Source organism: Pristiophorus japonicus, chromosome 1 (assembly GCF_044704955.1).
Source record: "Pristiophorus japonicus isolate sPriJap1 chromosome 1, sPriJap1.hap1, whole genome shotgun sequence".
NCBI classification, from domain to species: domain Eukaryota; kingdom Metazoa; phylum Chordata; class Chondrichthyes; family Pristiophoridae; genus Pristiophorus; species Pristiophorus japonicus.
In genome coordinates, this window is record NC_091977.1 from 309,063,867 (window position 1) to 309,077,241 (window position 13,375).

General features: G+C 44.7%; 1 protein-coding gene across 5 annotated transcripts in view; it reads left to right on the top strand.

The window, feature by feature from the left end:
* Positions 1-245: 245 nt before the first annotated feature.
* The window catches only part of LOC139271888 (enoyl-CoA hydratase EchA19), an 83,153-nt gene continuing 70,023 nt past the window's right edge, over positions 246-13,375 (top strand). For 2 of the 5 annotated variants that reach the window (XM_070888547.1, XM_070888553.1), the window contains exon 1: positions 246-544. In XM_070888547.1, coding sequence (XP_070744648.1) covers positions 382-544 — 163 coding nt within the window. In that variant the 5' untranslated portion in view covers positions 246-381. Of the gene's footprint in view, positions 545-791; positions 981-13,375 lie in introns of all 5 variants that reach the window. The other 3 variants (XM_070888549.1, XM_070888552.1, XM_070888548.1) reach the window with 3 other exon arrangements.

The window sequence follows — 13,375 nt, forward strand, 5'->3', positions numbered from 1 at the left end:
AGACTAACCAGTTGGGGTGCCTAAACCCACAAACAGCAAATATCGAGAGGAGTGTAACCATGGGGGAGGGAGTTTGGAGGCAAGCTCAAAGTACACTTCAGTCACATAATATTTGAGTCTAATGCATCTCAATATAAGTATAGACAGTAATAGTTTGGTGTGTTTTAGTCGCACCAGAAAGAGAAACTCTGTTTCCGTCCCCCTGTCACTCTCGCGGGAAGTTGCGAGGGTTTTTTGAAGGTGAACCGGACCTTGGAGTTGAGGGGGTAATGGACACTTTTGATTGGCCTGGAGCAAGTGCCCGGGCCCGGGCTCACTTTGCCTGCGGTTTGCAGGGGGACAGACTGTAGGCATTTCCCCTGCACTCGGCCGCAGTTTGTCATGTCAGTCTGTGGCCGCTTGTGGCGGTCTGTGGCCGCTGCTCGAGCTGCGAGTAAGGCAGAATTCTGCTCCAAGCTGCCGCTGTCGAGACCGGCCCTGCGCTGCAGCGCAGCCCTGGCTGTATCCGCCAAGAGTTTTGCAACAGGCGGCGAGCAGGAAGCAGGTGAGTCCCCCCCAGGGGCCGCTCCCTGGGTGAATGGCTCCACTGACAATACAGGCAACTTCCTAGACAGGATTTGCATTTATATAGCGCCTTTCACGACCTCAGGCCTTCCCAGGACGCTTTATAGCCAATGAAGTATGTTTTGAATTATAGTCGCTGTTGTAATTCGGGAAACGTGGCAGCCAAATTGTGCACAGCAAGATTCCACAAACCGCAATGTGATAATGACTAGATCATCTGTTTTAAGGTGTTGTTTGAAGGATAAATATTGGCCAGGACTCGGGGTACTCTCTTCTTCCAATAGTGCCATGTCCTCCTGAGAGGGTTTAACGTCTCATCCGAAAGACAGCGCCTCTGACACTGCACTGTACTGGAGTGTCAGCCTAGATTTTGTGCTCAAGACTCAGGAATGGGAGTTGAACCTTCTGACTCCGAGGTGAGAGTGCTACCAACTGAATTGCAGCTGACTCCAAGGGTTAATTTGCTCCGACACTGTGCAGAAATAGCTTTTTTATGTTTAAATGGGTTTGCAAACTATTTTTTTATTAGTTCATGGGATGTGAGCATCGCTGGTAAGGTCAGCATTTATTGTTCATCCCTACTTGCCCCAGAGAAAGTGGTGGTGAGCCACCTTGAACCGCGACAGTCCGTGTGGTGATACGTCTTGTAGCGATTTGGTACAACTCCAAGGGCTGTTAAGAGTCAACCACATTGCTGTGGGTCTATAATCACATATAGGTCAGACCAGGTAAGGATGGCAGATTTCCTTTCTGAAAGGACATCAGTGAACCAGATGGGTTTTTATGACAAAATGATAGTTTCATGGTCACCATTACTGATAGCATTTTATTCCAGATTTATTAAATTAACTGAATTTAAATGCCCCAACTGGGTGGATTTGAACTTGCATCTCAGTATTACTAGTCCAGTAATATAACCACTTTGCTACTGTGCCCACGGTTGGGTTAATGCCTTCTTTATGCCCATATAAATTGGTTTCCTTGGTGCTAGACTTATATTTCGGGGCAGATTAGTCAACAGTTAGCTTCAAAGTTACGAATACAAACTTGCACAGACAGTTACAGAACCACTTCTTCTGTACATTGAGAGATGAATGAAAACACCAGATAATGGAGTCTGTGCACAACTTCATCTCTAGTTGTCAAACCTGCCCCAGTCATTGGAAAAGAGAGAACATACATTGATTTAGCAATTTTTACAAGTTCAGGACGTCCCAAAGTGCTTTACAGCCAATTAAGTACTTTTGAATTATAGTCACTATTGAGATGTAGGCAAACTCAGCAGCCAATTTGCACACCGCAAGGTTCCACAAACTGTGGTGAGATAAATGACCAGGTTATTTGCTCATGGTGGTGTGGGTTGAGGAATAATTTTGGTCAGGATACTGGGAAAACCCCTTGGCACTTCTTTGGGGAGACTGCAATCACCTGCATTGGCTTCTCTTCCTGCATCGTTGCCTCTAGTGACCCCCAAGGATCTATCCTCGGACCCCTCCTATTTCTAATCTATATGCTGCCCTTGGCAACATCATCCAAAAACACAGCATCAGTTTCCGTATGTATGCTGAAGACACCCAGCTCTACCTCTCCACCACTTCTCTCGATTCCTCAATGGTCTCTAAATTGACACACTACTTGTCCGACATCCAGTTCTGGATGAGCAGTAATTTTCTCCAATTATATATTGGGACGACCCAAGCCATTCGGCCCAAATTTGATGGAGGCCCCCACCCGCCCAAGTGCCGACCAAAGAACCGCCGAAGGCTGCCGAGGTCCCTGACGGTTCTTTAGGCGGAGTTTTCATCACCCAGGTCCCTAGAAGGTCGGCGGGTGGCAAATCTGCGACGTACGCCGCCAATCTGGGCGGCAGTCGATGGGAGCACATTCTTGGAGACAGAGGCGCCCAAGTGCCACCGAGGATGGAGTCGGGCCCACGGAGGGTCGAAGAACTGAAAACTAAAATCATCAGAAAAAAAAATCATCAGGAAAGAAAAATCCATCAGAAGACCTTCAGGGGACACCATTGAGGTAAGTTGCTGTGAAAATGTTTCTTTTTTAAAGTTTACTAACCTTTTTTTCAGGATCTTCATACCTACCAGCGGGGATAGACCAGCCTCCTCGCAGCGGTCCACCCACATTCTGGCGCAGACTCCCGCCCGTATGCATACGGCATCTCGGCGGGCGGGAGTCCACTTACGCCACTCGGCCGTCCGCTGACATCGGTGGGCGCTTCCCGCCGGCTCTCCCCTCCCGCCCACATGGAAAGTGGCACAGAGCGGAACCCAAAGAGGAATGTTGGCGGCAGTGGGCAGCTGTCGGCGGCAGTGGGTGGTGAGCCCATTGTCTTCGGGATCTGCCACAAACTCCATTTCCTAGCCACTGATTCCGTATCTCTCCCTAGCATCATTCTGAGACTGAACCAAGCTGTTTTGCAACCTTGGTGTCATATTTGACCCTGAAATGACGAAGACTGCCTATTTCCACATCCGTAATATTGCCCGTCTCCGCCCCTGCCTCAGCTCATCTGCTGCTGCAACCCTCATCCATGCCTTTGTTGCCTCTAGGTCTAGACTTGACTATTCCAACGCACTCCTGGTTGGCCTCCCACATACTACCCTATGTAAACTTGAGGTCATCCAAAACTCGGTTGCCCGTGTCCTAACTCGCACCAAGTCCCATTCACACATTTTCCCTGTGCTCACTGAGCTACATTGGCTCCTGGTTAAGCAACACCTCGATTTCAATACTCTCATCCTTGTTTTCAAATCCCTCCATGGCCTCCCCCTCCCTATCTTGGCCCCACAAACCCTAGAGATATCTGTGCTCTTCAAATTCTGCCCTCTTTAGCATCCCTGATTATAATTGCTCAACCATCAGTGGCTGTGCCTTCTGTTTCCTAGGCCCTAAGCTCTGGAATTTCCTGCCTAAACCTCTCTACCTCTCTACCTCTCTTTCCTCCTTTTAAGATGCTCCTTAAAACCTACCTCTTTGACCAAGCTTTTGGTCATCTGCCTTCATTTCTACTTATGTGGCTCGGTGTCAAATCTTTTGTCTTATAATATTCCGTGAAGCACTTTGGGATGTTTTACTATGTTAAAGGTGCTATATAAATACAAGTTATTGTTGACGACTGCTCAGGTGGATTGAACACTCTGCCTGTCCATGGTTTGGACAGCAGCAATTTGCATTCAATGTAGAAAAACTTCCTGAGATACTTCATGGAAGAGAAAAAGAGTGGGTACTGAGTCTTTGCAGGAGGGTTAAGCAAGGTGAGTGATAGCTTGGTTGAAGAGATGTGTTTTAAGAAGACTTTTAAAAGGGAGGGAGGTCACAGTTGACTTTTAGCTCTGGCTGACCCACCGTTTATGCACATGCCCAACCCTGCCTGCCGATGCCTGGACCTCCCTCCGATTCCACCCTTCAATGCTTCTGAACCACTGGCATCTTGAAAGCCACCTCACTGGCCACGTTCACTCCAAATGCCTCTTTGGAGAGTTCCTTTGATAATCAGAGGCGGTGGAGCAGACTGGTGACCGCAAGAAACAATATACCTTTATCGCAGAAAGCTTATTGAGTGCGTTTTTGGTGGTGTACACGTCGTGTGCATACTGTCCAGCTGTCCTAATGCTTGTGAATGTACACGAGTGTTGGGGGAACTTTGCAACGTGGATAGACAGCCTAATTTGTTATGTGATAAAATTATTTTTAAAATTTATTAAAGGGGTTTTAGTGGAAACTGATAAATAAGGTGGATTGTTTTATACTATTTATATTTGTTGCAATGATTTTTGTGGATTGGCACAGGGAATGTCGGCAATACAATGGGGTGAGAAAACCAACATGCCTGCACTTTTTTACTTGGCAGAAAATAGTAAGGGAGCAGGATTTAATAAATCTATTTCATCCTGCCTAAACCCGCTTGACCTATAAACTGTCAATGTCATGGGAGATCAACTAGTATTAACATATAAAACCATCCCAGAATATTTTTGGGAGCTTGGCTTCATATGTTGAATCACAATACACTTGAAAATAATGGAAAATACATCCAAAAAGTCAAAATACAAAATCTCCTGTGGACATGTGCCTGAATCCTCTTTAGAAATAAACTTTGCGACGTGAAAGCTCACTGATCCTCTTCAAAAATATCTCAATCCACCACTGCAAAAATTGCATTGTTGTACACTTTTTTCCCTACAATATAACTGGTGGAATATTGGGTGTAGTTCCAACTTAAGTCATGAAAAGTTTGTGTTCCACTGCACTTCCATTGTAGCTAACTTTTGTATGTCATGTGTGAGGTCATTGGGTTTCAGTTTTCGCAGAAAAAATACATCGAATTTTATAGCACAGAAACCAGCCATTCGGCCTAACAGGTCTATTAGTGCTCCACACGAGCCTCCTCCCACCTTACTTCATCTCATCCTAGCAACATATCCTTCTATTCCTTTCTTCCTCATGTACTTGCATAGTACATGTAATATTAAATAAACTGAATTGTGGAATTTAATCCCAAACCACTAATAAAAATTCTAAAATTCAGTGAAATACTAATAAATTTAACTTATTTAATCACTTTGAGGCAGTGGCCTTAGATCATAAGGTTTTAGTCAAGACTATTTTTACATGGGATTACATAGGATATACATCACAGAAACAGGCCATTTAGCCCAATCAGCTTATGCCGGTGCTAATGTTCCAATCGAGACACCTCCCTTCTTTCATCATATAATCTTATCAGCATAACCCTCTATTACTTTCTCCCTTGTATGCTTATCTAACCATCCTTTAAATGAATCTATACTATTCACTTCAACCATTCCCTGTGGTAGTGAGTTCCACATTCACACCACTCTCTAGATAAGGAAGTTTCTTCTGAATTCATTGTTTTTTTTGTCAGCTTTTTGGGGGGACCAGGTCAGTTTTAATGAAGATGTGTGGGGAAGGGGAGGTAACACATTTTGGGGAGGGAGCTCCAAAGAGTCGGCTGAGGTGACTGAAAGCTGTGCCACCAAAGGTGGAGCAGAAGGAGGGAGAATGCACAGCAGGCCAGAGTCAGCGAGTTGCAAAGGTAAAGTGGGATGAGGCTGCGGGGAGATTTTTGATTCGGTCCATTGGGGGATATATTCCTCAACTGATTACCGCAGTTTGTTTTAAGTTATGTCTGTTGGAAAGCTGCTGAAAAGAGTCAGGGAGGAACAAAATGGAAGAATGTCCATATATGGGTTAAATGGGCTACAGTGTCAGTGATTGGCTGAGGGTGGATGACATCATGGTCATGTAGTTGGGGGGAAATAACAAACTGCCTTAAGGGGGCAGGGCAGAGCAGGAATAAAGAACAAAGGAACAAATGGTTTCAAGGCATGGCTGCCTATTCTCCAAAGGATTGGCGTAATATTCACCTTATCTACTTACTGCCTTGTTACTGCTTGTAGCTAGTTGTATTGTAATCAGTAAAATTATTGATGACACTGTGTCAGTTGTCTTGTTACATAAGAACATAAGAAATAGAAGCAAGAGTAGGCCATTTGGCCCCTCGTGCCTGCTCAGTCATTCAATAAGATCATATCTGATCCTGGCCTCAACTCCACTTCCCCGCACCTGCCCATAATCTTTGACTCCCTTTATCGTTCAAAAATCTATCTATTTCCACCTTAAATATATTCAATGACCCAGCCTCCACAGCTTTCTGGGGCACAAAATTCTAAAGATTCACGACCCTCTGAGAGAAGAAATTCCTCCTCATTTCTGCTTTAAATGGGCAACCCCTTATTCTGAGTCCATGTCCCCTAATTCTAGATTCTTCCACGAGTGGAAACATCCTCTCTGCATTTAAACTGTCAAGCCCCCTCAGAATTTTATTTTCAATAAGATCACCTCTCATTCTCCTAAACTCCAATGAGTATAGGCCCAACCTGCTCAATCTTTCTTCATATGACAACCCCTTCATCTCCGGAATCAACCTCGTGAATCTTCTCTCAACTGCCTCCAATGCAAGTATATCCCTCCTTAAATAAGGAAACCAAATTTGTACGCAGTACTCCAGGTGTGGTCTTACCAACGCCCTGTACAGTTGTAGCAGGAATTCCCTACTTTTATACTCCATCTCCTTTGCAATAAAGGGTAACATTCCATTTGCCTTTCTAATTACTTGCTGTACCTGCATGCTAACTTTCTGTGTTTCATGTACAAGGGCCCCCAGATCCCTCTGTACCGCAGCATTTTGTAATCTCTTCCCATTTAAATAATAAATTGTTTTTTTATTTTTCCTACCAAAGTGGAAAACCTCACATTTTCCCACATTATACTCCATCTGCCAAATTTTTGCCCACTCACTTAGCCTGCCTATATCGCTTTGCAGATTCGTTGCATTTTCCTCGCAACTTGCTTTCCCACCTATCTTTGTATCATCAGCAAATTTGGCTACAATACACTCGCTCCCTTCATCCAAGTCATTGATATAAATTGTAAATAGTTGAGGCCCCATCAGTGATCCCTGTGGCACCCCATTAGTTACAGGTTTGCCAACCTGAAAATCACCCATTTATCACGACTCTCTGTTTTCTGTTAGTTAGCCAATCTGCTATCCATGCTAATATATTACTCCCAACCCTATGAGCAGTAACCTTTTATGTGGCACCTTATTGAATGCTTTCTGGAAATCCAAATACATGACATCTACTGGTTCCCTTTATCTACCCTGCTCATTACATCCTCAAATAACTCCAGAAAATTTGTCATACTATCTCTGCAGCCACCTCTTTTAAGACCCTAGGATGCAGACCATCGGGTCCAGGGAACATGTCCACCTTTAGTCCCATTAGTTTACTGAGTACTACTTCAACTGATTTATCGGAGTGGGAAGCCAATAAAGAAAGACTTGCATTTATATAGCGTCTTTCACGACCACCGGACATCTCAAGGCGCTTTACAGCCAATGAAATACTTTTGGAGTGTAGAACACTGTTGTAATGGAGGAAACGCGGCCAATTTGAACTCGGCAAGCTCCCACAAACACCAATGTGACAATGACCAGATAAACTGTTTTTGTTATGTTGATTGAGGGATAAATATTGGCCAGGACACCGGGGAGAACTCCCCTCCTCTTCTTTGAAATAGTGTCATAGGATCTTTTAAGTCCGCCTGAGACGGCAGACGGAGCGTTGGTTTAACGTCTCATCCAAAGGACGGCACCTCCGACAGTGCAGAACTCTCTCAGCACTGCACTGGAGTGTAGGTTAGAGTGTGGGGATGATTGATGTGAGTGGGATGTGGTGCAGAAACAGGATATCCTGTAGGGGGTAGAGTTTTAATGATTTGGAAAATGTTGGAGGATGGAGGTTAGGTGGCTGGCAATGAGTATATGGGAGAAGTCAAGTGTAGAGATGAGGAAGATGAAGGTTCGGGTTTCCTCAAGAGTGGGACAGAGTTCTGAGCAATGTTTTGGAGGTGGAAGTAAACAGTCTTGGTAGTAAATAGGAAATGGAGTTGAAAGCTCAACACTGGGTTGAATAGCACTCCAGAAATGTGTGCAGTCTGCTTCAGTTGAATGAGCAGCTAGGGATGAGGCCTATGCCAAGCGTGCAGAGTTTTGGGTGATGGCATTTATTTTTCCCAAGTGTTTACTGAGACCTGAATGTCAGACAGGCAATTGTCAATGGTGCTGGTTGTGGTGCTGAGGTGTTGGACGTGTAGACCTGGGTGTCATCGGCATACATAAGAACATAAGAAATAGGAGCAGCAGTAGGCCATATGGCCCCTCGAGCCTGCTCCGCCATTTAATACGATCATGGTTTCCGATCATGGACTCTGGTCCACTTCCCCGCCTGCTCTCCATAACCCTATATTCCCTTATCAGTTAACATAGAAACATAGAAAATAGGTGCAGGAGTAGGCCATTCGGCCCTTCGAGCCTGCACCACCATTCAATATGATCATGGCTGATCATTCACCTCAGTACCCCACTCCTACTTTCTCTCCATACCCCTTGATCCCTTTAGCTGTAAGGGCCACATCTAACTCCCCTTTGAATATATCTAACGAACTGGCCTCAACAACTTTCTGTGGTAGAGAATTCCACAGGTTCACAATTCTCTGAGTGAAGAAGTTTCTCCTCATCTCGGTCCTAAATGGCTTACCCCTTATCCTTAGACTGTGACCTCTGGTTCTGGACTTCCCCAACATCGAGAACCTTCTTCCTGCCTCTAACCTGTCCAATCCCGTCAGAATTTTATATGTTTCTATGAGATCCCCTCTCATTCTTCTAAATTCCAGTGAATATAGGCCTAGTCGATCCAGTCTTTCTTCATATGTCAGTCCTGCCATCCCGGGCATCAGTCTGGTGAACCTTCGCTGCACTGCCTCAATAGCAAGAATGTCCTTCCTCAGATTAGGAGACCAAAACTGTACACAATACTCAAGGTCCTGTAAAACTTCAGTAAGACCTCCCTGCTCCTATACTCAAATCCTCTCGCTATGAAGGCCAACATGCCATTCGCCGCCTTCACTGCCTGCTGTACCTGCATGCCAACTTTCAATGACTGATGTACCATGACACCCAGGTCTCGTTGCACCTCCCCTTTTCCTAATCTGTCACCATTCAGATAATATTCTGCCTTCCTGTTTTTGTCACCAAAGTAGATAACCTTACATTTTTCCACATTATACTGCATCTGCCATGCATTTGCCCACTCACCTAACCAGTCCAAGTCACCCTGGAGCCTCTTAGCATCCTCCTCACAGCTCACACTGCCACCCAGCTTAGTGTCATCTGCAAACTTGGAGATATTACATTCAATTCCTTCGTCTAAATCATTAATGTATATTGTAAATAGCTGGAGTCCCAGCACTGAACCTTGCGGCACCCCACTGGTCACTGCCTACCATTCTGAAAAGGACCCGTTTATTCCTACTCTTTGCTTCCTGTCTGCCGACCAGTTCTCTAGCCACGTCAATACATTACCCCCAATACCATATGCTTTAATTTTGCACACTAATCTTTTGTGTGGGACCTTGTCAAAAGCCTTTTGAAAGTCCAAATACACCACATCCACAGGTTTTCCCTTACATCCTCAAAAAATTTCTAGACGATTTGTCAAGCATGATTTCCCTTTCATAAATCCATGCTGACTTGGACCGATCCTGTCACTGCTTTCCAAATGCGCTGCTATTACATCTTTAATAATTGATTCCAACATTTTCCCTACTAGCGATGTCACGCTAACCGGTCTATAATTCCCTGTTTTCTCTCTCCCTCCTTTTTTAAAAAGTGGGATTAAGTTAGCTACACTCCAATCCATAGGAACTGATCCAGAGTCCATAGAATGTTGGAAAATGACCACCAATGCATCCACTATTTCTAGGGCCACTTCCTTAAGTACTCTGGGATACAGACTATTAGGCCCTGGGGATTTATCAGCCTTCAATCCCATCAATTTCCCTAATACAATTTCCGGACTAATAAGGATTTCCTTCAGTTCCTCATTCTCGCTAGACCCTCGGTCCCCTAATATTTCCGGAAGGTTATTTGTGTTTTCCTTAGTGAAGACAGACATTTCTTTGTTCCCATTATAAGTTCACCTGATTCTGACTGTAAGGGACCCACATTTGTCTTCACTCATTTTTTTACTCTTCACATATCTATAGAAGCTTTTGCAGTCAGTTTTTATGTTTCATGCAAGCTTCCTCTCATACGCTATTTTCCCCCTCCTAATTAAACCCTCTGTCCTCCTCTGCTGAATCCTAAATTTCTCCCAGTCCTCAGGTTTGCTGCTTTTTCTGGCCAATTTATATGCCTCTTCCTTGGATTTAACACTATCCCTAATTTCCCTTGTTAGCCACGGTTGAACCACCTTCCCCGTTTTATTTTTACTCCAGACAGGGATGTACAAATTGTTGAAGTTCATCCCTGTGATTCTTAAATGTCTGCCATTGCCTATCCACCATCAACCTTTTAAGTATCATTTGCCAGTCTATCCTAGCCAATTCACGTCTCATATCATCAAAGTTATCTTTCTTTAAGTTCAGGACCCTAGTCACTGAATTAACTGTGTCACTCTCCATCTTAATGAAGAATTCTACCATTTTATGGTCACTCTTCCCCAAGGGGCCTCGCACAACAAAATTGCTAATTAATCCTCTCTCATTACACAAGACCCAGTCTAGGATGGCCAGCTCTCTAGTTGGTTCCTTGACATACTGGTCTAGAAAACCATCCCTTATACACTCCAGGAAATCCTCCTCCAGCGTATTGCTACCAGTTTGGTTAGCCCAATCTATATGTAGATTAAAGTCACCCATGATAACTGCTGTACCTTTAATGCACGCATCCCTAATTTCCTGTTTGATGCTATTCCCAACCTCACTAGTACTATTTGATGGTCTGTACACAACTCCCACTAGCGTTTTCTGCCCTTTGGTGTTCCGCAGCTCCACCCATACAGATTCCACATCATCCAAGCTAATGTCCTTCCTTACTATTGCGTTGATCTCTTCTTTAACCAGCATCACTACCCCACCTCCTTTTCCTTTCTGTCTATCCTTCCTGAATATTAAATACCCCTGGATGTTGAGTTCCCAGCCTTGGTCACCCTCGAGCCCTGTCTCCGTAATCCCAATTACATCATATCCGTTAACAGCTATCTATGCAGTTAATTCATTAACCTTATTATGAATGCTCCTCGCATTGAGACACAGAGCCTTCAGGTTTGTTTTTTTAACACACTTTGTCCTTTTTAGAATTATGTTGTAATGTGGCCCTTTTTGATTTTTGCCTTTGATTTCTCTGCCCTCCACTTTTCCTTATCTCCTTTCTATCTTTTACTTCTGCCCCCATTTTACTTCCCTCTGTCTCCCTGCATAGATTCCCATCCCCCTGCCATATTAGTTTAAAACCTCCTCAACAGCACTGGCAAACACTCCCCCTGGGACATTGGTTTCAGTCCTGCCCAGGTGCAAACCGTCCGGTTTGTGCTGGTCCCACCTCCCCCAGAACCGGTTCCAATGTCCCAGGAATTTGAATCCCTCCCTCTTGCACCATTCCTCAAGCCACGTATTCATCTTAACTATCCTGCTATTCGTACTCTGACTAGCACGTGGCAGCTTGTAGGACCTCATCCCCCATTTTTTTTACCTATATCGTTGGTACCTATATGCATCACGACAGCTGGCTGTTCACCCACCCCCTCCAGAATGCGCTGCAGCTGCTCCGAGACATCCTTGACCCTTACACCAGGGAGGCAACGTACCATCCTGGAGTCTCGATTGCGGCCGCAGAAACGCCTATCTGTTCCCCTTACAATAGAATCCCCTACCACTATAGCTTCCCCACTCTGTTTCCTGCCCTCCTGTGCAGCAGAGCCACGTATAGTGCCATGAACTTGGCTGCTTCTGCCTTCCCCTGATGGGCCATCTCCCCCAACAGTAACCCCGCACTACCACTGCTCTTTCTGATGGTCACCCATTCCCTATCTGCCTGTCTAACCTTTTTCTGCGGTGTGACCAAGTCACTAAACATGCTATTCACAACATCCTCAGCATCGTGGATGCTCCAGAGCGAATCCATGCGCAGCTCCAGTGTCTTCAATTTATTCAATGTCCCAGCTTTCATAGCTCTCTGAGGCAGCGAATTCCACAGATTTAAAGCCCTCTGAGAGAAGAAATTCCTCCTCCTCTCAGTTTTCAATGGGCGGCCCCTTATTCTAAAATTATGCCCCTTAGTTCTAGTCTCCCCTATCGGTGGAAACATCCTCTCTGCATCCACCTTGTCAAGCCCCCTCATAATCGTATACGTTTTGATAAGATCACTTCTCATTCTTCTGAATTCCAATGAGTAGAGGCCCAACCTTCTCAAACTTTCCTCATGTCAACCCCCTCATCTCTGGAATCAACCTAGTGAACCTTCTCTGAACTGCCTCCAAAGCAAGTATATCCTTTCTTAAATATGGAGACCAAAACTGTACTCTAGATGTAGCCTCACCAATACCGTGTACAACTGTAGGAAGACTTCACTGCTTTTATACTCCATCCCCTTTGCAATAAAGACCAAGATTCCATTGGCCTTCCTGATCACTTGCTGCATCTGCATACTAACCTTTTGTGTTTCATGCGCCAGGAGCCCCAGGTCCCATTGTACTGCAGCACTTTGCAATTTTTCTCCATTTAAATAATAACTTGCTCTTTGATTTTTTTGCTGCCAAAGTGCATAACCTCACACTTTCTGACATTATACTCCATCTGCCACATTTTTGCCCACTTACTTAACCTGTCTATGTAGTTTTGCAGATATTTTGTGTCCTCCTCACACATTGCTTTTTCTTCCATCTTTGTATCATCAGCAAACTTGGCTACGTTACACTCGGTCCCTTCTTCCAAGACGTTAATATAGATTGTAAATAGTTGGGGTCCCAGCACTGATCCCTGCGGCACCCCACTACTTACTGATTGCCAACCTGAGAATGAACCATTTATCCCAACTCTCAGTTTTCTGTTAGTTAGCTAATCCTCTATCCATGCTAATATATTACCTCCAACTCCGTGAACTTTTATCTTGTGCAGTAACCTTTTATGTGGCACCTTGTCAAATGCCTTCTGGAAGTCCAAGTATACCACATCCACTGGTTCCCCTTTATCCACCCTGTTCGTTACATCCTCAAAGAATTCCAGCAAATTTGTCAAACATGACTGCCCCTTCATAAATCTATGCTGTCTCTGCCTGACCGAATTATGTTTTTCCAAATGTCCTGCTACCGCTTCTTTAATAATGGACTCCAACATTTCCCAACTACAGATGTTAGGCTAACTGGTCTATAGT